Source organism: Megalops cyprinoides, chromosome 23 (genome assembly GCF_013368585.1).
Source record: "Megalops cyprinoides isolate fMegCyp1 chromosome 23, fMegCyp1.pri, whole genome shotgun sequence".
Lineage (NCBI taxonomy): Eukaryota > Metazoa > Chordata > Actinopteri > Elopiformes > Megalopidae > Megalops > Megalops cyprinoides.
The window spans coordinates 7,805,228-7,831,547 of NC_050605.1; the positions used below are offsets into that span (position 1 = coordinate 7,805,228).

At 45.8% G+C, this 26,320-nt stretch overlaps 1 protein-coding gene across 1 annotated transcript in view; it reads right to left on the bottom strand.

Moving 5' to 3' along the window:
• Positions 1-251: 251 nt before the first annotated feature.
• Positions 252-26,320, bottom strand: part of LOC118770076 (endosome/lysosome-associated apoptosis and autophagy regulator family member 2-like) — a 29,405-nt gene continuing 3,336 nt past the window's right edge. The window contains exons 2-22 of the mRNA XM_036517495.1: positions 20,356-20,476; positions 17,365-17,554; positions 16,371-16,518; positions 15,656-15,745; positions 15,126-15,231; positions 14,524-14,676; positions 13,837-13,925; positions 13,133-13,313; positions 11,960-12,088; positions 10,565-10,655; positions 9,993-10,095; positions 9,443-9,580; positions 8,723-8,986; positions 7,672-7,845; positions 7,088-7,277; positions 6,195-6,291; positions 5,830-5,931; positions 4,528-4,654; positions 3,816-3,994; positions 3,351-3,513; positions 252-2,351 (exon numbers count right to left, since the gene is read on the bottom strand). Coding sequence (XP_036373388.1) covers positions 2,286-2,351; positions 3,351-3,513; positions 3,816-3,994; positions 4,528-4,654; positions 5,830-5,931; positions 6,195-6,291; positions 7,088-7,277; positions 7,672-7,845; positions 8,723-8,986; positions 9,443-9,580; positions 9,993-10,095; positions 10,565-10,655; positions 11,960-12,088; positions 13,133-13,313; positions 13,837-13,925; positions 14,524-14,676; positions 15,126-15,231; positions 15,656-15,745; positions 16,371-16,518; positions 17,365-17,554; positions 20,356-20,476 — 2,901 coding nt within the window. The 3' untranslated portion in view covers positions 252-2,285. The remainder of the gene's footprint in view (positions 2,352-3,350; positions 3,514-3,815; positions 3,995-4,527; positions 4,655-5,829; positions 5,932-6,194; positions 6,292-7,087; positions 7,278-7,671; positions 7,846-8,722; positions 8,987-9,442; positions 9,581-9,992; positions 10,096-10,564; positions 10,656-11,959; positions 12,089-13,132; positions 13,314-13,836; positions 13,926-14,523; positions 14,677-15,125; positions 15,232-15,655; positions 15,746-16,370; positions 16,519-17,364; positions 17,555-20,355; positions 20,477-26,320) is intronic.

Sequence of the window (26,320 nt, forward strand, 5' to 3'; positions counted from 1 at the left end):
CAAAACATTATAGGTTATGTTGCATTCCTATTATTTTTGAGCCCCCCAGAGGAACTCACTCCAGTAAATTTTTGATGATGTAGACATTGGCTGTTTATCAATGACATTTTCCACTCCTCCATACATCCCTTCTGCCGACATCCAGGCCGCCTTTCGCTGGATTACAGAAATGGGGGGGAAAAAATAGTGCATTTCTTAAGGATTTTCTTTCAAAGTCCCCCCCCCCCCCCCCCCCACAGAATGCTGTGGAAGTCTATAATGTGATAAAGTGAATCTTTGTGAAAAGCATTCCTTTTATCAGCTGTTTACACGCGGAGAGGGCAGGTGAAGCCGAGTGCTTTTTTTGGGGTCTTAATTGAGAGAGGTTTTTTTTTTCTGGAACAGAATTTTTTTTTTGGTCGACTGTGCGAGTTTCAGCACCTCAGCTCTCAGTCGAATTCTAATGGGTGCGAAGCCCTGCTTTAATGGAAACCATCACGCCAGCAGTGACCTCTCTGCTCACCCTCGAAATGCAGTCGTTTTAGCAAAAAGAGAGAAAACAGGATGTTGTGTGCATGTGGGAGGGGTGGTATCTAACTATATTCTGCAACGATAATAAATGTTGAAGAGGATGATTACAAAGCATCTCTACTTGGTCGCGTGTCATACATTCCATTTAGGACAGTGAGCTCTGTACCCTTCATTTCATATTGGTTCTGAAACATACAAATTACCATGGCAGCATACAGTCTGTACTGATGATTTTAGATGTTTTGTTGTGTGATGAAAAATACATAATTGGCACCTATCAGTATATTCGGTTTAGTGTTGCCTTACTTGTCCTTATATTCTGCCTGTTATTCCAAGCTTGTCCTTCTCCTGAGAGCTGAACTGATGGGCCAATGTCTTCTGGCAGACAGCACAGTACCTGCACTGATCTGTCTGAGAGTTCACAAAATACTCACAGAAAGAAGTAGTTAGGCTTCAATATGGTGTTCCCCCCTGAAGGTAAACTGTTACTGTTGCGATTACATTTATGTGCTTACATTTAGTCTCTTAGCAGATGCTCTTATCCAGCATCAAAAGCGCATACAGAAAGCTACTGCAGGCTTGCTTTGCATGTGGTAGGACAGTCGCCGGTTTCTGCATGCGTGCAGAAACACATATGGTTAACTATTTCTGAGCAGAAGCAGAAAAATATACAATTTTACATGAATTCCACAAACTCTCAGACAGATCAGTCTACACACCGGCGATGTGCGCCATCTGACGGGGCAAGGCCAGCGGACCTGGCCAATATAAAATATGTCTCTCCACAAAAACAAAGAAAGACAAATGGTGGCAAGTTTTTTGAACTGGTGATATAGATGAATACTTTTACGCTGAGCATATTTACTCAATTTACATGATGGCAAGGTGGCTATTCAAGGAACTCAATGACTTCAAATTCTGTCTGGAGTAATGTTATTCAGTCAGCCGCAGAGAACGTTAATATTGACAGCAACAACATCAGTCCAAGAGGGAAAGGGCCGTCACTGTAGCATGTAGAAGACATTTGGATGAGGGTGTTACAACTAAGCGTGCACACAAATCACATGAACACATGAACAGATTAACTTAAATCATCCTGACAAGTCGGAAAGCATCGTCATCACAGCGCCTCAGCTGAAATTTCACGCCAGGCTTGCTGATTGTTCCAGAAGCTGTCCCGAGGCCTCAGAAACAAATATGGCTTTCGTATGACAGCCGTGAAAACCTTGCAAGTTTTTCCTCCTTCACTGGCAAACGCTCTGTGCTCGTGACCGCAGCGGAAACTATGAAGCCAGGTGGCACTCTGAAGAGGTGGAAAACACAGTCGCTTCTGTTCCCTCAGACAAATGGGAAGGTCAAACAGGCATCGTCTTCGACTGCATCTCAGAGACAGGGCAAGGAGGCGGCCCACTGCGGTAATCTGCGCTGACGTACACTGAAAACACGATCCAAACCATGAAAGCAGCCAGCGAGAGGCAACCGGAACGCACATCAGCAAAGTAAGAAGGGTTTTAGCAGGGGGCGTCTATCCGTTCCCGAGCAGAGCTCGTCCCTCTGTGGATGGCCTCCTCTGTGAATCCCCTTTGGGCAAGGTCCTTTTCAGCTTGTCCCCGTCACGGATAAGGCCACCAGACACGGTCATTTTCACCAGGTGAGTCTCCGACTGGAGGGTCGTTTTCCAAGGGTCGTTAGCAATGGGGGGTCCGTTTCTGTCTTCCTGTTGTGGGTTGTCCGTCCTGCTTGCCCCTTCCCCAAAGAGTCTCCAGTCTCCGGCTTTATCCCCACACCCATCGCTCCGGCTTGGGCTTCAGCTGGACCGACTCGCAGCTCTCCCCGTTGCCCTGAAAAGGAGAACAACGGCACACGCACTTCACCCCCACCCCAGACGGGAAAGAGCCGGCCCACATTACAATCACATTTCAGACGGCTGCCACGTGCAACTTCAAAGGCAGCCCTCTCCTTTTCACACTGGGATCTTAATCTCTTAATCGTACACCAACCTTTACATATGGCAATCAAGAGAACAACCTGCACCTGTTCCTACTGTTAAATGAATCCTCAGTTAAATAAATATTGGTGTGCCTTTATATATCTTTTATGTGTTGCACAGTCTCTCTCTCTCTCTCAACCACTGCATCCCCTTCAGTTGAATAGCTCCTCTGATCTTAAAGACAGCCCTTCTGGGGCAGCCGACCGCCTTCAGCTCGACATCAAGGCAGACGTGCTGGAGACAGATCGCTCTCAGTGAGCTCTGGCATCGGTGTGCAAGGAGAGATTGGGGTTTAATTAAGGTCCTCTCCGCTGCAGAAGAGGGGAGAGAGATTAAACTTTCGGCGTGGTCTGAGAATCACTGGACTTCTGCACTTAAACACAGCCTCACTGCAACACACAGATCGAAATGGGGGGAAATGGCTGTGTCATGTGACAGGCCATGCGATACTGTTATGTTATATTACATTAGCTTGGCAGTCGCTCTCTTCCAAGTGACTTACAGCTTATAGTTTTCTTTACATGTTATCCAGTTATACAGATAGATATTTACTTGGGCAACCTGTCCAAGGGTTGCTACAGCAATAGCTCACCTGGGAATTGAACCAGCAACAACTGGGCTACTTATGACTATGCCACAATGCTGCCCTGCGAATAGCTAATTACTGCAAAACCAGGGGCGGGTCAACGCTGGTTCCAGTAAGCCTTATTTAAACAAATTACTGGGTGATAAACCTTTTCAGTGGGTCTTCCTTAAATTACTCAGCACGTCGTCTCCTTCATCGGCCACTGGGACGTCCCTTGCTTCATTAGAGCTGTCACGGGCCGGTTCTGAACAGACAGCAGCTCACCTTGGCAGCGATGGACTTGAGTTTCCCCAGGAGGGAGGGCTTGTTGGCGTACACCACCTCGTCCTCGTTGTCCTCGCCCTCCATGATGGCGCAGCTGTCGGCCGCCGGCAGCTCGCACTCCTTGTTGGCCGTCATCACGAGCCGGGAGTACTTATACTCCAGCCTGCCAGTGCATAACAACAGCTAACCCTCAGAAGATGGGACAGAGTCAGCCGACATAAAATCCCTAAACTGTAACATCCTTACAGTAATAACAGTGTAGGTCGAAACACTTTTCTTTTCTCATGTGACAAAGGCATTTGTGAGAGCTACAACAGTGTGCTACTCCTGTATTAGTCTACCAATACCAGTGGTGCAACATTCCCATGTCGCTAATGACGCTCTGATGAGAGTGTTAGCCATGTGCTAGCTGGGCGTTAGCATGTGTGCTAACCACGGAGGTAAATGTGACCGGGTCTCACGTACTTCTTGTTCTTTTTCCAGAAGTAGCAGGTGAGGGATACGAGCAGCACGGCGGTGAAGGCGCCCACACCGGCCCCCACCTTCAGCCACGTGTCGATGGCCTCACAGGGAGTGCTCCTTTTCGCCGGGAGAGAGACTCCGTTCATGCACAGCTTCGGCTCATTCCACACATACAGGGTTGCCTGAAGAGAAACACACACACGCTATGTTCATGCTGTGTCACACTATGGCCACGTATGCACAAATATTTCCTGCATTTCAAACGCAGAAAGGCAGCAGTACCATGTGTGGCTTGGTGAATAAGGATCTTGGTTTGTAACCAGAAAGGTTCAGTTCAGCTATACAAACGGACTTCTGCTCAGCAAATTTGACATAATGATATTCATGATTAAGAAAAGCACAACAAAGTTCACCATAACATCATCTAGTTAAATCCAAAAATTCAATTTTTGTTTTACAAAGGCCTCTATTAACTCTTATTTATCTGATTTAGTGTACTTTATCATAAACTTTCAGTAATGAATCTAAAATAATTTGCAATGTATAAATATGCATGCCACATCATGAGGTAATCAGTCCATGAAATTAATAAAAAATGTCATTTAGTGGCAGAAACGAATGACTTGCATTTCTCCCATGTACAGACAAAACATAAATAGGAGCCAAAGTGGCACATTCCAGCCCTAATAGAGCTGGAGACAGACAGGTGAGCTACCTGGAACCCGCCCTTGCAGGCCCCCTCAATCTTATGGTAGTCTGTCTCGGTGCATTGTGGGCAGGCACTCGCACTCTCCCACAGGAAGTTGAAGTTGCAGCCATCGCAGGTCCCTGCTGGGCATTTACTATAGCGACAGGAAATGAGACACAGTCAGAACTGGGCTAAACCGTCACAGGTGGGCTCAGAGTGGTGTGTGGGGCGGGGGGGGGGGGGGGGGGGGGGGGTTGCAGTCAGAACAGTAACTTTTGTCAATAGAACAGCAGTGCCTTCCAAAAAAGCAAACTTTACTCTCACCAATGTCCAACCTCACTACAACAACAAAACAAAAAAAAACAAAAAAAACACCAGCGAGAGATTTTAAAATCGTTCCGCTGCGGCAGAACAAACTTTTAGCAAAGCCAGACTGGAAACTACTCGGGGCACATATCCTCAGTTTTCCTTCACATCAAAATCACACAGAGGGGAGATGAAAATCAGGGAGCAGAAAAAAAGGATCTCACTTCCACACTAATTTAACAGCCATAAGAGGATTGGGCTTTGGCGAACTCAGCTAGCAGAGTGTTTCAAGACTGCTCCTTTCAAGTATCCCCGTTTTGTAATATTCAATGAAGCCGCAGTCATTTCCTCAAAGCGTGGACTGTGAGCGCTTGGACCAGGGATCAAATTACATAATACCTAATAATTAGCTCGAGCAGGAACATAGTTATTTTTAAGCACCAGGCAAAATCTTTATCTCAGTCAGCCTGCCCTTCGCATTCCGCTTTGGTACCCTATACCTCTTAGGTAAATCGTTGCGAAGAGAAAACAACATGAAAGATTCACCGTGTGCCTTGCAACAACAGAACATTTTGGCTCTACTGTAATCGTGGTGTTCCATTTTGATTCTGTTTCCCTTCTTTACATGGTGACAGCTGAAATGGCTCAGCAGAAAGCTTAAAAATATGTCTTTTCAGTTGACTTCCGTATATTTGGGATTTTTCCCTGTCATTTTCCCCTCAAGCTCACAAACCGTTGAAGCTGGTCGCAGGCTGCAATCAGCAGACATATACAGTGAAATATTTTCGTGTAGAAGGAGAGGTTTATTACATGAAGTCTGATAATTACGTCAAACTGAAGAAAGGTCAAGCAAAAAGTAAAGCTGCAAATGAATTATTTATTATTCTACACTGGCATGGCATTTGACCCAATCTTCCACTGTATCCAGTGAACACAGTTACCAGGACACACAAACCTGCACAGGCAGCTGGTGGTAGTACTCTCTCTCATGTGACTCGATCAAAAAGACCAACAGAAAGATACCTGGGCACAGTCAGCTCCCCTTGGGCGGTCTTCTCTGGGTTACACCGCAAAGTGATGACAGCGTTCCGACCCTTGTCACATGATGATGTTGGATGGGCAGATCTGAGGCCAAAACAGATCAATTATCATTCAAACTAAAAGAAGAGAAAAAAGACGAGTTCCCTCAAATCTGAGGAGGTTGGACTGACATGACGTAAAACTAAAAGGTTTAGTTTAAAGACTGAATAAAACTGCAAAAAGTCCACTAGGGACAACAGACAAATAGGAAGTTTCCTTAACAAGCAAACTCGGTTCTGACATTTGTCTAGCTGGCTGAACAGACTCCCTTTTGAGATCTAAAAATATGCACCCTCTTCGGCACTCACCGGTAGAAGAAGTTGATATCAGGCACTAGCTTTGGGGTTTCGGGGTAGAGATCTGGGCTCACACTGATGCCATTGAGAGTTTTTTCCACTGTTGCCCCTTCAAACGCAACAAGAAGACATGTTTCAAAACTAAGATACACACTCAACCTCTACAACAAAAGCGCAGCAGCCACAGAAGACAGGACTCAGGCACTGAAAACATTAATGGCCTGCTCCTGCACAGCTCAGGCTACTCAGATTATATCATGCAGCACATTCTAGACATTAGGATGGTGTTTAAGACCCACTCTTTCATTAGACTTTAGCCCCGTGACAAATGGCCAGGCCGCCACCATCATTATCATGGCTCCCAGCAGACCCAGCGGGACGGTGCGGTCAATAATGAGAGATCAATTTAACACCAGGCTGCCCCCAGTTTAGCTCAACAGTGGTGCCTGAGGCTCTGCCCGGGCAGGACCAGCCAGTGATGGTGCTAAAGAGCCCTGCACTGCAGTCAGATGTGCTGCTCCCTTCCCTTCCCTTCCCACAATCCCCCACAAGGCACATCTCAGCAGGGGAGGGGATGAGTCATGCATCAGGCAGTCAGAAACACTACCCTCAGTTCAGTTAGTCTTCATCCTTGTAATTAGTCAAAAGGCACTCTTATGACTATTAACGTCAGCTGGATTGAACCAGCACCCGCAGCTTCTTGATCAAAACCTAAAATATTGACCACTGATCGCTAATTTCTCTATGGCTATTTAGCATCTATAGTATTCTGGACCTGTACACATAACCCAGGGATTACTTCCTGCATTTATTCTGTGATTCATCTACACCCACCATCACCCTCTTGTCCCTCTTCCCCTGTCTTTATATAGTTTGTAAGAGGGCAGTCCTTCTCTGCCTCTTACCCAGGAATGTGTCTGCCAGGCTGATGGACTGGGAGGAGACGGCCGTCCTGAGGCCCCGCCCATCAGAGGGGATGATGGTCGATTGACAGATGAAGGTCTCCACATAATTGACCAGCTCGCTGGACTCCCTCTGCATGTCTTTGATGGACAGGTCTGTCACGTTGTCGGTGCAGACGGCCGCCCTTTCACCCTAGAAAAAAAAATATATATATGCGAAGGTGATCCTCTCAGAGGCGCCGTGTAGAGCTTTCCTGGTGATGCACAGCGACATTTACAAACATACCATCGCTTCTCAAAAATCCTGACCAGGGCAGCTCCCTGAAACTGTATAATCTGCTTGATGAGATTAGACTTTAAATGCGCCCTATAAACCATCTCCAGGACTTCCCCTTGCTTTTGTGAGGGTTTTCCAGCAGAGGCCTTAGCTGCTTTCACTGATGGGAGTTAATCTGTCACACTGGTGTAGCACAGCCGTGAGGGAATCTGGGAGGCTGACACTTAAGTCTGAGCCTCCTTTGTGCTGGGACAGGGGATGGGAGGGGATGGAGGGGTCGGAGGGGACCCCACACAGAGGGAGTCCTTACCTCATGCCCACACAGGCTGATGTTGAAGAGGTGGAAGTACTTGGTGCCCTTGGAGGTGAAGCTGGGCCCGTTCATGATGGAGCCCACGGCGCTCAGCGGGCTGAAGTCGTAGGTCAGCGTCCGGTTCTGCACCGTGTGGGAGAAGGAGCAGTCGCTGAAGCAGACGGAGTGCTCCTTCGAGGGGAGAAGAGCACACGACAAAGGAGCCATTAAAGAGGAGGCCGCGGAGGAAGAGCCAGCGGCGGGATTCAGTACCGCGGAGAGCGGCGGGAGGCTGCCACGGTTCTCGCTGCCGGATAGCGGCTGCTGTGAAGGGCGCCGTTGTTCCCGTCACCCTCCGCCGTGCCCGTCTCCGGGCTGCCTGCGGAGCGTTCCTCTCTGGTGCTGCTCCAAACCCACTTAGCGGAAGCCAAACCCCGCTCCCTTCCTCCCCCCCCGGCGAATGCGCGCATCAGTGTTTAAGAGTCAGTGAACACAGTCACACTCCAGGAGAGGAACTTACAGGAACTTCCATAGTGACATCAAACAGAGGAGCTGTGGAGAATACACTGAAATGGCAGTGAGGACAGCAGTGCAATGCAGCAGCTATGAAACAGGACTTCCCAAGTGGGACTCAGCTCTAGCGGTCTTCAGCAAAGTACTTAACCTGACATTGCTTCACCAAATACCGAGCTATACAACGCGATGACGTGTTTAATATAAATTATGTGAATTATGTCCCCTTAGAGGGTAGCACATCTCCTAAGCAAACTATAATTGAAATAGCCTTGCTCCAGGATTATGAGGGTTCAGTGTAAAATATTTTCAGAACATGATGCCTACCAGACTGCAATTCAAGGATAAATATGAATGCTCTCACTCTACAACATACATTTCCTATTTCATTTCTTTCCTTTATTGTTCAAATAGATTTGTTATTCCACACTCTCAATCGTTCAACATTCAGTTAAAGTAACGGTCATTGTAGACATTGTGGAATAAAACTGGTAAGACAAACCACCAAAGAACTACAAACAACTACTTAAGCACAACTGCGAAAAACTACAATTACCTTGTTGCTCTTGCTGCCAGGTCCACAGGGCAGGCAGGCCTCCTTGCCATAGATCTGGTGTCCGGAGAGATAGGTGTCGGGGGGGCACTCCATGCACTGGTTGGTGTCCTTGTCGATGTAGTGTCCGGCGGGGCAGGGGACACAGGAGGAGCCAGACTCCTGGGACACCAGGGCGCAGGCGTGACAGACCGAGGCCACCCCACCCAGGGCGTTGGTCACCGTGATGGAGTAGATCTTCACGATGTCATTCACGTACTGTCTGACCTGAGGGAGGAACACGTCACAGCTACAGCTGAACTATTCCAGAGATTTCTGCACCCAAGCATTCTGTACATTTACATCCCTATGTCAAAGCTGTTAAAAAAACAAGCAAATTACATTAGCCAATAAATAAGAAACAACAGCTGAACTGAAGCTAGGCACACACAGAGTATTAAAGTGACTAACTGTGCAAATATGGAGCATGGTGCATTATGCAGCTTCGTGGAACTCAGGACACATCTAAGAAACTGCGCAACTGAAATCCTATTTCTACGCCGGGGCATGATGCAGATTATGTTGGCCGCTGTATGTGTCTATGTTGTCATGTCAGTCACTGCACACGGCTGTGTTGCAGTGGAATCAGCCACTGTTTGCGTCTCAGCGCTGTTCAGGCATGCCCATCCCTGTATGTGTCCATGGCACAGTATCCCACGAGCCTTTGCGGTCCTCTGCACTCACATCTTGGGCCTGGTTGGTCCTCTGGAAAGCCCAGGTGTAGGACACAGAAGCGTTTTTGGTCATGATGTGCGTGTAGGACTGCCTCTCCTTGCTTCCTTCCCATGACTCCACAACATTGGTGCTCTTCCTGTTCATATCCTGCAGGGGGCACACTAACACTCAGCATGCAACAAACAAAAGCAAGCTCTGATGTCACATTACGGGGCATAGACACTTTTTATAGGAAAAAACACCAAAATGCATTGCCCGTAAATCAATCATGAACTGTATGCATCAAAAAACCAAGGATAAGGAAATATAAAGAATTGTTGAGAAGAAGTTGAGTTGAGTTGAGAAGAATAGGAATAAGGGCAGTGGAGTCCCATCCTGGCCTTGGAAATCCACAGCACAGACGGTTTTAGACACTCTTATCATTCAGCACCTGATTGATATCATAAGCAACAGGTGATTCATGTTCTTGTACCAATCAATCTCCAAACTCCATTTTGAGCATATCCTTGTAGATCTCAACTGGACAGCAATGCATTGTGGGATGTCCGGGTTGACGTACCATCATGAAGTAGAGCTCGCAGTCGGCTGAGCAAATGGTCTCAAAAACAAACGTTATGCGGCCATATTCACTGACTGTGGTCCCAGCTACTGATGTTGGAAGCCTACAAGAAAAATGGCCGTTAATTCAAGTCCTCCTTGACAGAAACTCCAGCTCTGAGAGAAAAGTGCCTGTTATAGGACTCTGAATTTACAACTGCGCTTAAAAAATGTCACGTTTCAGACCCTGTTTAATTCTGAAGCAACCGGAACCATATGCTCCAGCTTAAAGGCCACCTGGTGCTATTCTCAGAAAAAATGATCAATAGTTTACCTTACAGTTGTCATTTCACATGTGTACTTATCGCAGATTGAAATTGATTTGAAGTTTTCTGGGAAAAGTCAGTGCACACTTGAAAATAAGCCTGAGGCAAAGTGTTCAGTGCCATGTCATGAGCACACAGCAGGCTGAACAGCTCTCCCAGGACTAATTTATGTACGACTCATTCATCCAAACACTTTCCCTGGGATTCATTTCCTCATAGAATGACACCGGTGGCCTTTCAAAAAGGCATGCTTGGAGACTGGACTCACTTGAAGCCGGGGATGTGGAGGTTTAGGATGAGGTAGTCATTGTCAGAGCCCCCTGCTCCGCTGCGGATGTGGTCTCCAGCTACCTCCCACCCTGAATAACCAGAGAACCAAAAGTCAACACCATACAATGGGTGTAGCTGTGTTGAGAGCACTGGGCTTAAAGCCTAAGAGAGCACAGGTACTATTGAACAGGTGCACCTTTCCTCTATGGCTCCAGAAAACATCCAGTTTTCCAACGTATAAGCAGGCTACTGAATGTGAACCAAGTAGAAGTACAATTCCAGCTTGATAAGAGAATCCACTAAGAGCACAGACTGTGCAGCGGTATAATATGTTTTCAACAGCACAGTCATCAACAGTTACAGCATGACATTGTGGCACATCAACATCACGTGACAAATGTCACCACTTGGGTACAAATATAACACGATGACATTTGAAGAAGCTTTGTAGAGGCCAAGGAAAATAATCCTTGCCACTGGTGTCATCGGGATTTTAATCACCACCTGCCATTATACTGAGCTCGCTGGTGGCTTTTAAAGTCACACGGTAAAACAGCATGGCAGGTGATCCATACTCATACTCAACATTCACAGCGATAACAAATGAGAAGCATTCGAATGATTCAGGTGTCACAATAAAAGTTCCCTCAGGGACGGAGGTGCGTGGGGATTTATGTCAGTAATCTGGCTGGGTTTACAGTATCGATCCCCTGTTCGTGACACGGGGGGAGACATGGATAGCGAACTCGTCCACCCGTGCTAAAGTGCGGTCGCCGGGGAGCCGCGGCTCTGTGCGCCAGCTGTGATGTGCTGCGCTGAATCAATCAGGCTTTGATAGCACTGTGAGGGACACGTTCAGTCCCCCCCCCCCCCCCCAATCCCTCCACACACCCCCCCCCCGGATCCAGTGTACTTTCCAAATGAATGTGTTTGCAGAGAAAGGAGGCGTGCAGAGGCCCGGGGGGGTACACATCCTGATATCAAAATGAGCCTTTCCCCGTTGCTCTGGATACACCATTACTGTCAGAGGGGGAGAGGGAGAGATCCAAGCTCTTCAGTGTTCCAAGCCTGAAGAGGCTGTTTATTCAAGACCTGCTGTTCCTCCATTCTGTCGAGTTAAACCCCCCCCCCCCCCCCCCCCCCCCCCCCCCCCCCCACACACACACACACACACACACACACACACCCCTCCGTTTCTCATTCCTCTTCCCTCTAGCAGCCGACAGCAGAACAAACACAAATCACTTCTGGTGCAACAAAAAAAAAAAAAACAGATAAATAAACAAGCCGTGTTCGCTTGGAGCGGGTGAGCAGCAGCTCGATTTTTTTTGGTTCCTCCAGCGGTGCCACAGCGCCATCTAGTCCCCGGACACCCCCACTGCGCTCTGCTCACCGTTCATGCCGTCGCACTTGGAGTTGCCCACGTTGAAGCAGGAGGTCTTCATGTTGGCGGGAAGCACGTTCCACCACTTGTACACATAGCCCAGAGTCGGCTCTGTGCCCGCAGGGCACTTCTGGCAGGCTGGCGAGAGGAAGACAGTAAATATCATGTGAACTGACAGGAAACCTATCCAATCAAAGGGAAGCACTGATCTCCTAGGCAAAGAATCTCTATGGTAACAGGATGCACTCAGTGTGGTTCAGTGTGTCATCTATGTACATTACTTTGAAAATGATGTCCTGTCCAATAGGTATTTTAGCACCAAAACAAGTCCTGAAAGGATGAGAACTGCTTCTCCAAACCAGAAAAGGATGCAGAGTTCTTGGCCTCCCTGATTAGTGGTTTCTGACACACCCTGTTGATGGTTTCTACAGATATAACTGTTAAAAACTAATGCTGTCGCTAAAGTCGTCCATTAGTAATCACATGCTGCTAGGTGCATTGTTTTTTAGTCATTGAACATCCCCAATGATGCTGCTATTCAAAGGCAATGAAAAACTAGTATTGCACAAGCACATTCCTGACAAGCCAACAGTGGCTAGCACAACACACAAACACGTTGAACTACTGGGCAGGCAGCATACTGGTACCGCCCTTTTGACAAGCTATAAAGGCACTAACAGGAAACACTTCCAGACAGGAGATATTAAACACAGCATTGTGTGTGTGTGTCTGTGGGGGGGTCGGTGTTTAGCACAGCTGTGTTTACAATGCTCTGACAGGGTAACAGACAAACAGTCATGTGACCGAAAAAGAGCAAGAGCACAGGGATTGAGAGCGATTCATCTGAACAGAGGAACTGATTTGAACATTCCAGCCACTGGGTGGCACCACACAGTCAAAACTTGCAACATATTGCTAATGACTCAAAAAATATGCCACCGATGGTGATGTAATAAAATCCCAGAAGTTCATAAAACAAAGTCTGATTTTGTGTCAGAAAGCCCAGACTCTGAAACTTGTAAACAAAAACAACAAAAAAATGAATGTTGGCACAATCTTTATCTGACCACACAAACAAACTGCGGTCTGCAGCATTAGACCATGCAAGTCGGACCAAACTGAGCACCCTCAAACAGTCACAGTGCCGTGGGGTTGGGGGGCACCTCCTGCCTGCTGCATTACCTTTGATGCCATCGGAGTAGGTGCCGAGGGGGCAGGGGGAGCAGGTGGCCGTGTCGTTGTTGTAGAAGCCGGGGTTGCAGGGTGGACACGGCTCCCTCTCGCCTGAAGGGGGCAGCACCACCGCGCCTGTCACGTTCTCCATGCAGATCTTGGGCTCGATCCACTTGTAGATGATCTGCGTCTGGAGGGACAATGAAGAACTGCATGATCCTGCCTTTTCACATGATGCTGTCACATATCCCCTGCAATACCCCAGCTATGAAACTTCACCAGTTCTTTAATGTAATTCTTTTAACTTTAATAAGTCACAAATGTTTCCTTTGTCATCCACATCATGCAGACAGTTGCAATGCTGTACGATATGGCTAATTATATGCAACACAATTATGTAATAACACATCAACATAACTGTGTTTGTGGGATTATTTAGAACTCCACAGTTTAAAATGTGTCCGTCAAACACCAAAATGTAGGTAGCTGGCTAGCTAGATAATTCAGTAAGGGATTAGCTGCTGCTAATGGTGACTAGCTATAACGAAAGAATGTAATCACAGCAAGAGTGCCTGACTCAGTTTCAGATGCAAGGTGTAGTGTGTGTAAAGTACACTGTTTGTGCACAACACCACCCACAGACACTGTCAAAATTCAAAATGTAAGTTATACATTTGAGCATCGGGGGGAGATGTGGAGCGCTCTGACTGTACCTTCCCATCACTGTCACAGGGTGTGTGGATCTGGAAGTAGTCTTTTTCGGAGCAGGGGGGCTTCTCCTTACACTCTGCAGATCCCTCGGCTGGGTTGGGAGGAAAGGATAGGGCAGTTAACGCCACAGAAATGTACATGCATCGGTTCACTGCAGCCATGTCAGAGTGAATCACGGACCGTACTTATGCCAGCTCTGCTGGGGGCATCTAGAACAGGGCTGCAACCCAGCCTCCCTGAGCGACCAATCCAGCAGGGCTTTCCGGCTCTCATCCAACCACTAACATTCCCAGAAGTGAGGGACAGGAGCCAAAATGGTTCCAATAAGACAAGGCTGAGATAAATCTGGCAGGACAGCATCTCACTGGAATGGAGGCCCACAGGTGCTGCAGCCCACCAGAACCAGAGCTGATGTGACTGGTGTTAAAAAGTTTTTTAATTTATATCTTAAAAATGCTTGATTTTTTTTTCATTATTTATGCAGCATTCGCTACTTTCAATGATGTTACGCATGTTACGGAAGCAACACTTGCAGAAATATGTTGCTGAAAATAAAGGACAAAGCACACAGTAACTGGACCTTTCCTGTAAAATCATATATTTGAAATAAACATACAATCCACCATAAACACATAAGTCATTGCACATACTGGTCATTTCTGAACAGTGATGAAGTTACAGGGACATACGTGCGTACTCCTTCTCCTTGTCACAGTGGGTGCAGGAGCTGGCCCCCTTCCCAGAGTACGTGTCCCTTGGGCAGAACTCACAGGAAGAGGAGCCTGGAGTTTTGCTGAAGGTCCCCGGCCTGCACTGGAAACACTCCGACGTGTAGGCCACCCCTGAGCGAGTGATCCAACATTACACTGGGGACAACACTGAAAATGTCTACACTGAATCACCAAACACTGAAATATTCAACACTGAATCGCCCGATATCGAAAAGCCCAACAGTGTAATATTCAACACTGAAATATTCAATACTGACTCACTCAACACTGAATCGCTCAACACTGATATATTCAATACAGAATCACTCAGCCCTGGAACACACAACACTGAAACATTCAACACCGAAAAACAACAAGAACACTACAAACTCACACAACAATGAAACACTTGACATGAAAATTGTTCAGAAGATAAACACAAAACACACAATACATATCAGCATACACTTATAAGAGTGCCTGCCAAATGCATGTAATGTAATGTAACACAACACTAACACACAGCACAAGTATACATGATACTGAAATATAACACCAAGATGCTGTCTGCTTTCTTTTACCTTCAATCTGAATATTTTTCAGCAGCACTGGTTTAATGACTTTAGCACCAGGCAAAATTCCAGTTGTCCTCCAATAGAGAATGTTTGTACCAGACTTCAAGTCAACCTATAGCAAAAACAGTGGTTTGTAATGTTGTTAAGAGACTGAATGATGATATTCTGTAATCTTGCGAAGATGCATCTACGGAGTAATTATGCACATCTGCTGTTTCCTGTGATATTCTCCTCTGCTTTTTATAAAAATTGAGTGTAAAAACACTCAATAGACACTAGAGGGCACACTGAGATCCTACATCAACTTTCCCTGTACCATTCCTGTCTGGCTGAAAGACATTTTTATTGCACATTTTGGATCTTGTGCTTTCAAGATTTCATCCATCTTAATATTTTAGTAGAGCAATTACAATAATCTAACCGAGGGCACAAGAGCTGTGTCTCAAAAGTAGCATCATACTCGTATTCAATCCCACAACCCCTCTATCTGTTCCGCTGCCTGCTTCTCTGAGAGACGAACAGAAAGTGATACTTGCAGTGTGAGTCCCCCACTCCCCATTGTTGGTCAGTTTGATCCACTTTTGGTCGGATGTTTGGTCCATCTCCTGACACTGATCATTCTGGATCTGAAAACCAGCAAATATTATTCATTATAATGAACAAGAGCAACAGACTTCATTTTGCATCTTCTGCTAACTTTGTAAAATGGTTTCCTTTGGGCTCTTTTTGCTGTACTCGGTATGCTACATGAAGAACACAGAGAGATATAAAGACTTTACACCCACTTTGAGCACAAAGCAGCCAAGTCATAACTCCATTAAAGGAGGACCGTGTGCAACAGAATCTTTTCAAGGTGTGAAATGCTAAGACTGCCCTGTAACTGCACTAGTTATGTTTCTCAATAAAAGTCCAAATTCAGGAGCACTCTACAGCAGGGGTTCCAAAAACCATTCAACCCCATAATCTGTGTATTGCCTTAATACACATTCTGTGACCTAGCCATTACTGTAGCAAAGTGTATAGACATGGAATTATTTTTAAATATACCAAAAACACAATTCAACATATTTTTCACCTGTGTCTCGTGACCCACCTCAACCCCTCTCGTGACCCACCAGTGGGTCCCGACCCTCTGTTTAACAGCCAGTGCTCCACAGTACTAAGGCAAGGGTTAAAAACAGTCTCACTCCAGCAACCCGCGGGATTACTCCATCTGTTCCAGTGTGTGCCAGTGACAAAATTCAGACTTACAAAGAACTCGAAGAAGATGTTCTTATCCACGTACTGGTACTCGAACGACACGGCACCCTGCTTTTTCAGGTGGACGGCATAGATGAGGGACACGGTGCACTCGTCTCGGTTCGACTCCAGGTAGTTCCCCTGAGGCACCCAGGTGGAGCTGCAAGGAAGTGGGGGGAGAGCAGACACTGTAGACTTTGGGGCACAGGTCTTATTTTAAGGAATCGTAAAACGGTGACACAGGAAGTAGACCCTAACCCTAATCATAACCCCAATCCTAAAAGGGTTAATACTACAGTAATGGATGTGATCGTGATCATTTCATCAATAATTTTTTTAGCAAACAAACAACCATCAAAGAGAAACCCTAAATGACTGTCACTGTCATGGTCATCTTAAAAGGGGAGTGACACATTAAATCACAGTTTTAAGTCCTTTGTAAACACAAATATGATATAAACCGTATTTTTCTATAAAGATTTCTATTGAGCCCAGCATCCATTTAGAGCTGGCAAGAATTAAGCCTGTTACTCATGTCTGTAAATTCCCAGGAATAGTTGAGCATGACAGCCAAATGGAGCACAGGGGGAAATTTAAGAAGCCTGCAACACCTGGAACACCTCCTGCTAACATACAGGGATTTCAGTCAGGCTCTCTAGCCTTCTTTTCCCAAAAAGGGAGCTTGGTTGGCACACAGCAAGCATTACGTTTGCTCACGGTTAGTTATGTTACATGAGTGCATACCACTCATACCCAAGAAGAGATTACTTCATAGGTGTCCAGTGAAGATTCCCAGGTCACCAGCCATAAAGGCATAATCAGTGCCACTGAGTGGATGGGAACGTGAATTACTTGTTACTCTGGGTGTTAATCCGCTGCTAACAGACAGGCATCTCCTAGAGCCCCGGGGGGGTGGATCTCCAGGTACATGAGGGCAAACCCTCTCCTCTTGCTCCCCTCACACGGGTGTGTGCGGACGGGGCCTCCGCACCCGTGGTTCACTCACTTGTTGCAGATGCGGTCCTCCTCTCCGGCGGGGCCACTGGTCATGTAGGTGGCCAGGCTGGTGAAGCCGGCGGGGATGTCGTCCCACTCGTCGAAGCGGACGCCGCTGCCCAGCGAGTAGGTGCCGGCGGCACACTGCGTGCACTGCTGGGCCGACATCTCCAGGAACTCGCCCGCCTCGCAGGAGAAGGCTGGGACACGGGGGCGGGAGGACCAATCAGACCAATTCTTCACAAGAAGAAGACAGATCACACATGGCTACTACAGTCCCCTCACTCTTCATCAAAATACTCATCACCACACACATTTGTAACAGTCCATTCACGCCTATCTCAAGTATTCACAAACTCACCACTGCCCACTTGCACGCATCATAATCTGTTCCACACTGTGTCCATCACAGCTTTACAGCCATAATGCATGTTACAGAGTTAATGCTACATCCTTCAGGAAAGAGAAAATGTGAACATAGAAGGATGTTTTTAAATCTGTGAGTTTGACTAAAGACTAGGGTTAAACAGACACACATACAGATAACCAAATGACTTAAGGTCAAACTGGAGAAAAATGTAAAAGATGCAGATCATCTGACTTTTTTAGTCTTTTTAAATTCTTTGCTAATTAGCTGATACATAAGGAATCACAGCTGAGTGTGCGTGTTGTCACTTACAAACTGTATTTCCATTCAGCAGGCACATAACTAATGATGATCACACTCATCTCTGGAGCTCTAGAGTTATTTCTGAGGTTCAACCTTCCCCTTTGACAGTTATTGAAAATGAGCTCTTTGCAAAGAACGCAGCAGTAACCTGAGTAGTTCTGCCTCACGTACACACACCTGCACCCTTCTCATGAACACTAATGGGAACGGCTTGTTTTGACAAGAAAACAGCTGTTATCTATAAATAATTAAGCAGATGTCTCTGGTTCATCTGAAGACAAGGGCGTAATGAGGATCCAGGTGGAACATGAACCTGCCACTTGACAAAGAGAAAGTGCTAAGTTACACACACCTACTCAGCTTAAACACAGCATTGGTCTGTCTTAGTGCTGCCGTGGAGAGGGAGAAGTGTGATAACATTGCAGAAAGGTTGTGAGAATGTTGTGTCAGGCACTTAGGATAGCCGATTGACTGATGTTGGAGTGAGCGTAGCTCTGACCGTCCCCAACAGCTGTGTCTATTTACATTACAAACAAAGACATACACAAGAACACACATGGATACACGCAAGCACAAATGCGTGCATACACACCCAAATACACACACACATAGGAATATACACACCCAAATACAAATACACACACACACACACCTGCCCCCATACTCATGCACACAAGCACTCACTCACTCACACCCACACACATCTCCTCACAGAGATAAATGGACCAATTGCTCTAAAGCAGGGTCTGGCCTACTACAGGTCACACCTACCCATTAACGTCTCATATATCTCATGCAGAAGAGGCTGAATAGTAGGGCACTGAAACCAAGTAACTAAAGGAGTCTGATCTCACCTACTGTGCAGTTCCCATTTTATATTCAAATGACTGAATCAGCCTCACCCCCATCACTGAAATGCATCACATTATTGCTTTGCTTGGCAGATGCACTTATCCAGAGAAACTTTCATGGCTGAGCTAATGTGTGTTTCTACAGCTGGACAATTACAGAGGAAATTCAGGCTGCTTCCAATCTTCTGTTCACTGATGAACCTTCAACCCTCTGATTCCAAGCCCATTGCTCAAAGTAACACTGCACACAGCCAGGTGGCACATCCCCATTTTTACTCGGATTACAGCACGGAGTGAGAGCTGTCAATGTGCAGGAAGACTCAGTCCTTCCCCCTGCGAACACAGGTACCGGAGTGCTGTTCAGACACGCTCATGTGCAATAACACAGCCGTTCCGGGTACCGGCTTCCTCGCAGGTTGCCTTGGTTACGGACCCCTAATCACGCCGTCCTATTAAAGCAGGACGCGCGGTGCATCCTCTCCTCTCGGCGCTCCGCATGAGACGCTCTCTGTGCGATGAGCCGTTCATTTCAAATAGTGCAAAAAAGCAGGCCCCTGTATTGATCTTCTTAATGGTCTTTCCCCCACCTTACTTAATCATCTGACACATCCCATCCGTCTTTTTTTTTAATTTCAGCGATTATTGACAGATTCGGTTGCAGTTTTATTGTTATTCTAGCACACTGTACCCAAATCTGCTCTGAGCACAACTTCACAACACACACATGCACACTTGAGAAACATCCTGCACAGTACAGCGTACTCATGCTAAAAAGAACAATGAGTGTATTCAGTCTTGCGAGAAACCTCTATTTAGAATTCTCTGTGCTTGGTGCAACTTAAAGTTTGGACTAGACCCCATCTATTGGACATATAAATGAACCAGTGTTAAAAGATTCCGTGTCCCAGATCAAAAAGGTATTAAGGGAGAAAGGTGAATCCTTCAACTGAAAGTGTTGCAAGTCTGTCAACCTGTAGCATTGCTTATCTGGAATGTATCAGGTCTGCCTGACACATCATTTGTAACTGAAGCTCCAGAATGACACACTGCATGCAGAGGGCTTAGCGTGGTGGTGAACTTTCTTCATGACCGGCCAACATCGCTGCATATTCACTGCTACTGAGTGCAAGATAGTGAGCTTCTGTTTTCCATCTCAAACATGACAGGCAGCAGCAGAGATAGCAATGCCATGCAGGGTGGCTCAACAACAGTAACACCCAGGAGAGCACATCGTTTAACAGTAAACGCAATCAAGAAACGATTAGAAAAACAATCCTGCGTTCACTCAATGGAATCACTGTTGGATTACCTTGGGGGCGAACCAGTGATATTGCAACACGTTTCTTATCTTAACACGAAATTCCAGTCCGTCAATAAGTGGGTGACAGAAATGTAAGCCATGCCTGCAGCAGCCTAGCAAACTTTCCCGTCAGACTGCCGCGGGCGGTTCGGCGGATGATGTGTGGGCGGTCATACTCACTGCAGTCGGTGCCCCTGACCGGATCCGGCAGGCCCGCGCAGGCTCCCTGGCTGTGTGGGATGGGGACACGCCACCGGGACCCCGTGCTGTCACACTCCGTGTACTCGAAATAGTAGTCCTTCTGCAAGGCACAAGCAGGACAAGCAAGTGTCACACTCAGAGCCGGTGGACACCCAGCAGCGGTCACACAATCAGTGACTCCCGACTCTGGGGCTGTAACGGAATCCAACAGACAAAACCACTGTCTCATTACTGTCAACGGGAGAAATGACATAGTTATCTAAACAAAATTTAAATACTCAAACCTTTATGCTACAGTGGAGTATTAAGTTCTACCTTCACCAGAGATCACAATAGCTACCAGAAATTTTAGGAAATTAGGTTCAGTTAGAGAACATGATGTTACTGCTTTTAATTCTTTTGTTAACAGCTATAAAGAAAATCTCTTAAATGTCTCCATTAAAGTTACAGTATGTCATAAAAGAGAGTAAAAAAAATTAGTCTGTCAATCCTGAATATTACTTATTTTTTAGTGTCTGTGATAAATATGATTAAATATCAAATATTAAATATTATCATTGGCCTTGGTTTTGGTTGTCTCATGTTGCCGTGTTCAGGCCAGCCTTGGTCGGTCTTGGCAACAGGCCTGGCTCTTGTTCTCAGAAGGGCTGGTCTACACTCCATCTCTACTCAGAGAGTGTTGGGCAGACACGGAGGCATTTTTCATCTGCCTTATCTGCTCCACTGTTTTATCAGATGGCTGCCAGGTGAATCTCTCAGTAGCTGCAGTTTGGTTAGGGTTAATCATTTGTAATGTGCATGCACTGTAGATGGGAATATTCATTTATTCATTCATTCTTTCTTTCTGGATGTGTGCCTGAAGAAAATGGAATAATATGAACATAATTCAACCAAGGAGCACTAAATAAAAATCAAAGGGTTTAATTGGCCCTCTTGGCAAATTGATCTTTTGTCTCTTTTGGTGAAGTGTTGGTTGTCCCAAGCGATGTTGCCTTTTCTTCCCAGCTGTGTAGGAGTCGGCGATATGCATGTCATGGAAATCTGACATATTTCATTCCAAGTCTATCAGTGAAAAAATGCATTTTTGTGCTCTGCCAAATAAAATCTCATTCTTTATGGAACACGGGGCAATAAAAATGACTCTGTGGCTGTTATTTATGCTTCTTGAAAACACATAAAATTATGTCAAAGGGAATTATGTTACACAAGCAAGGTCTGCAGCAGAAATCTAAATGAATCCATTGCCTCTACTGTATTCCTGAATTATTTCAGCACTGTTTAAATAAAATCCGACAGTAAGAAAGTGGGTTATTTAGGGTCAGTGACCAGAACAAACCATCCAGAAAAGCAGCAAATGCCACAGTCTGGCATCTCATTGGATCACATAGTCTCAGCATCCTGTTTGGTGAGACTATGTGATCCAGACTAATGGAGGGAACCTGTTCTTACCCCTTTCACGTGTAAGGTGTGATTAGCCCTTTCTCGCGTATGGTTAAACCGGTGTGATTAGAGCTAATGTTAGCTTTGAGGAAACAATGATTTAGCATTAACACGTGCGCTACAAGGCATAAAATACAGTGAGTGACGCGTGAAAGGGTTAAGGATGATACAGGTATTTCAGCCCAAACTGCCAGTGGGAATCAATGAATTCTTGTGTATTAATCAAGGTGGCAAAGTGAACGGCAAACTGTAGTGGTTATTTTTTACATAACATATATTCACCAGTGTAGTGGATGTCTTTATCCAAGGTGACTTGCATTTTATGTTCATTCACACGGTTGGACGCATACAGAAATTTGAGGGTTTAACATCACATCTTGCCAAGGATCTGAAACTGCAACCTTATGTTTAGAAGTCGAGTTCCCAAACAAAACACTACCAGATCAGTACCTTGTGCAAGAGGGGTCTGACCTGGCTTACAAACCAACAGCAAAGACCAGTGAATAGGAGTTCCAGCAGCTATGTAGCCCCATGTGTAATTATGCATGAGGGGCCGCAGAGTGAACTGATTGGGCAAGCTGCTTCAGGGGGATCGATTTCAACACCGGTCATGATATACCAATCACACCACCTGCTCTAGCCAACAAGGAGAAAGCATTGCACAACCATATATGTTTGACATGAGTAGTCCTTCCAAGGAGTTTTGCATGGGAATCAAAGGTCTGTGTGGAGCAACTCCAACAGCATTTCCATATGAAATGTACATGGTTGAACTGACTGCTTTCCTGAACTTGACACATGTACTGTATACCCTATATGCACACACACACACACACACACACATAATGCACACACACCTTACATATAACTACATGGAATGAAACACTCAGCAGATTTGTCTCTCTGCTCCATTAATCCCATTAAGGGAGGCTGAGAGTTTCACCTCTGCAGAGCAATCGCCCACAGCCAGCCCACCTATAACGTCACACCACTGCATACCTAGGAGTCCATGCTGTGATACCTGTCCGCTCTAACTAAGAACATTATCGACTTGTGAGAGCTGTTATTCAGCATTATGTTAGACCACAGGGAAGGAGGCAGGCATTGGTTGGGGGGAGGTAGGTCTGGAAGATCCCAGTGACCAACAACACTCAGGGCTCAAAATGGAAACCGGTGACTCTCTGAGTGGATGAGTCACCCTCTCTAGTCGTGGGGCTTATCTGACTTCCCCTCCGAATCGAATGCACAGGGCGCTTTGAGGAGATGCTGTAGCCCAGCACGACCTCGACAGCTTCCACACTCCCACACTGCTCCAGTGGGATGGCTCAACTGGGCTGGGCTCACACTATGCCAGTATCCCGTTGCCATGTGATAATCTGTGGTTCTGCTGAGCTTCAGGTTCTGTGAATCCTTGTTATGACTCCCACTTGTAGGGCACAGCCCATCTGTTAAAGAATTGTGTTAAGCTAACAGCGGTGACTAGCTAGCTGGGCAGAGCGTTCACCTCACACAGGCCACTGGGTTAGAGTCAGCTTTCAGAAGGGCCCATTACTTGCTGTGCGTTCACTGGGTGAATGTGCTGTGTTGGCGTTGAAAAACAGAATTGGCTCTAATCAGTATCTTGGCTTTCACAATGGGCCGCCCTCCCTCTACTTTAAATCCCAAGTTTTCAAACCAGGCCCAAAATACCTTGGGCTCTGTGTTCAGGCCAACCCCGCAGTCAGTGAATCCACGCTTCCTCCCCTAACAACAACCCCTCCCATCTTTACAGCGGAAAGTAATCTTTTACTGCATATACCCCTCCACAGGCAGCTCAGGCTAACGAATGATCAGGCAACCGACATAATTACATCCAAACACATGAGTGAAAGCAATGGCTTTGTCGAGTATTTGAGCGATAACAGATGGCCCTTTATTAAAAAGACAATGAGTGCGAATAAAAGTCGCTTTGAGAGGGGAGGAAGGATTTGTTCTTCCTGTCTGCCATGGCCTGTTCTCTGACGGAAGGGAGAGATGCCCTTTGATAGGGCACTGATTGGAGCATGCAGAGGGACAGACGGAAGGAACAGAAAGGCCAGGCAGGAAACTGATAGTGTATCGCCACCTCCTGCAGGAGACCCCTGCCAACACAGCCATATCACCAAAGGCCTTGAGGAATGTATTCGTATAAATATTAAGACATCCTCTATGCTTTGTGGGAGTTATACCACCTCGTGTGTGACTGGGACCTGGGAAAAGAACACGGTACTTTAGGGTTTAGTTTTTTGGCTTGACTTTTAAATCACACGATCAGCTGAACCGCCTTTCCCACACATTACCGTCAAATTAAGCACAAGAATTAAATTTAAAATGAATTGGCTGCACTGCCACTTTACAAAGTGCCCAGTGAAATTTTCAACCATACCCATTATGTTCTTAAAGTGTTACCAATGATGACACATTTTTCAAAATGGAGTTAAATTATTTTCTTTTTTCTTATTTTTATTCACTCCTGTGAATATTTTGCATTTTGGCATGCTTTCAGTACTTTGTGTGCTTATCCAAGTGAAATTACTTTGTAGTGCTAAGCTGTTTAGCTAAGAAAACAAAAGCTTACACAGTTGAAAACCAATGTGTCAATGAGGCCAATATACTTCAGTATTAACCAATACTTACTAAATGTTGGATGGTCACTTAAAAGGAAACGGTGAACTACTGATTAAAATGGTAGTAGTTGGTTCAAGCATGGAAGTGTGATTGTTTCAGTCAGTTATTTTCCCCCATGACACCCTAGTCTTCTTCCACTTTGCTGTTGGAGCAGCATGAGGTAATATATAGTACATCACAGCTGGGGGCAATACACGGCCTAGTTCAGAAGTTTCTTTTAAATTACTATCCACTTCTGCCTAGAAGCTCATCTACTCCCCAATTATTAATAAAACGACACTGCCTTCAAGGGATCCTTGGGACAGCCATGCAACTGTCCAAACTTTAGATAAGACTAATTTCAAAGAGATTATAGAACTCTGGAGGAGAGACAAGCACTTACACAATTCTATATTTAAAACCACAGTGAGCCTTGACTGCATTTGCTGAAAGCCTAAAATGCAAAAGAGACTCTCACTGCGCTAATGTGGTGCCAACAACCCTGAGAAACAGCCCTGAAAAAGCCTGTTTTTTTTTTTTCAAATGGGAAAAGAACATCCGATGCTGCATCTGCAATCTCAGCGGCTAATGAACTGCTAAATTTGAAGTGCAGTCGGCATCAGGTTTAGAAATCAATGGGGAAATCCAACGCAGCAAGTCGAAAGGGCAGTAAGTGGTCCAATTTTCCCTGTTTTCCTGGGTTTAACTTACAGGATCCTTTTCCAGGCATAAATCTATAAAGTCCACCGTTCACCCTGGACAGAGATAGAACACTAAAATGTAATGAAACTGTCCAGAAAGGCCAAACGGTGACTCATCTTCAAAAAACAAACATCCCCTTTTTTTGCTTGACTTGAATTGTTTTTGAAGCAAAATAAATTTCAGAAATGCCTGCCCTTCTTTTAATAGCAAGATTGCTTGACAACACCTTCTATTGCTGGCCTTCCAAGCTAGCAGATGGATAATCCAGCATGATGTCTGCGATGAAGGAGCTGGGGAGGAGGGGGGGCTAGAATTTGGTGCTGCCAGATTGATTCCAGGCTGTAGCACTCACCCAACCTGACCCTAAAATCCCTGATCAAACAAACTGAGGATGCTGAGCCGTGCGGTGCAGAGTCAAGTGGACGACGCCCGGCTCCCCTTACAGCAACTTCCAATATTTGCTCCGGTGTTGTCATGACAATTGGAAAAATGTGAGAAGCCACAAGTAAGAGGAGCAGTCACCCGAGTAACAGGCATCTGGTCTACAATTGAAACAAACCTACTAGAGACTGAAGTGTAATTCAACCACAATTTTTTCAATACATGTGTTTGTATAATGGTAATTCACACAGTAGAGCCTTTTAAGATCTTTAAAATACATTAAACAATAAAACAGGCTAATCTGAAATGCTATCGTAGCTTCCTGACCAGCTCTGTAACAGTCAATGTCTCATACAAACTCCAGAATGCATCTCACATTTGAATCAAGAGAAGAGAGGCTAACGACCTCACTATGGCTGCTAGGGACTGGAGGGAGACGGCAGCAATGCTGAGGCCATCACTGTCGTCTTCAGCTAAAGTCTGATGAAAATAACACTGTTGTAAATATATAACAGGATTAACTGGTAGAGGCCACATAAATATTTCTAGACTAGAGGGCTCATATTGAAATTGCAAAATAACTACAATAAAATACTGACTTGGTGTAGAGATTGTTGCTCTCTTCCTGGAACTGGAGTATGTACTGTGCTGATGCTCTGCGGGTGGAAGCTGAGAAACCAATGGGAGAGTTCCCTGATGCTGAAATGAGTTAGTGCACTTAATTTGCATGCCAAATAAAGTGCAAGATAAGGAACAACAAAAAGATGGAATTAATCTGAAGTTTAGCACTTATTTA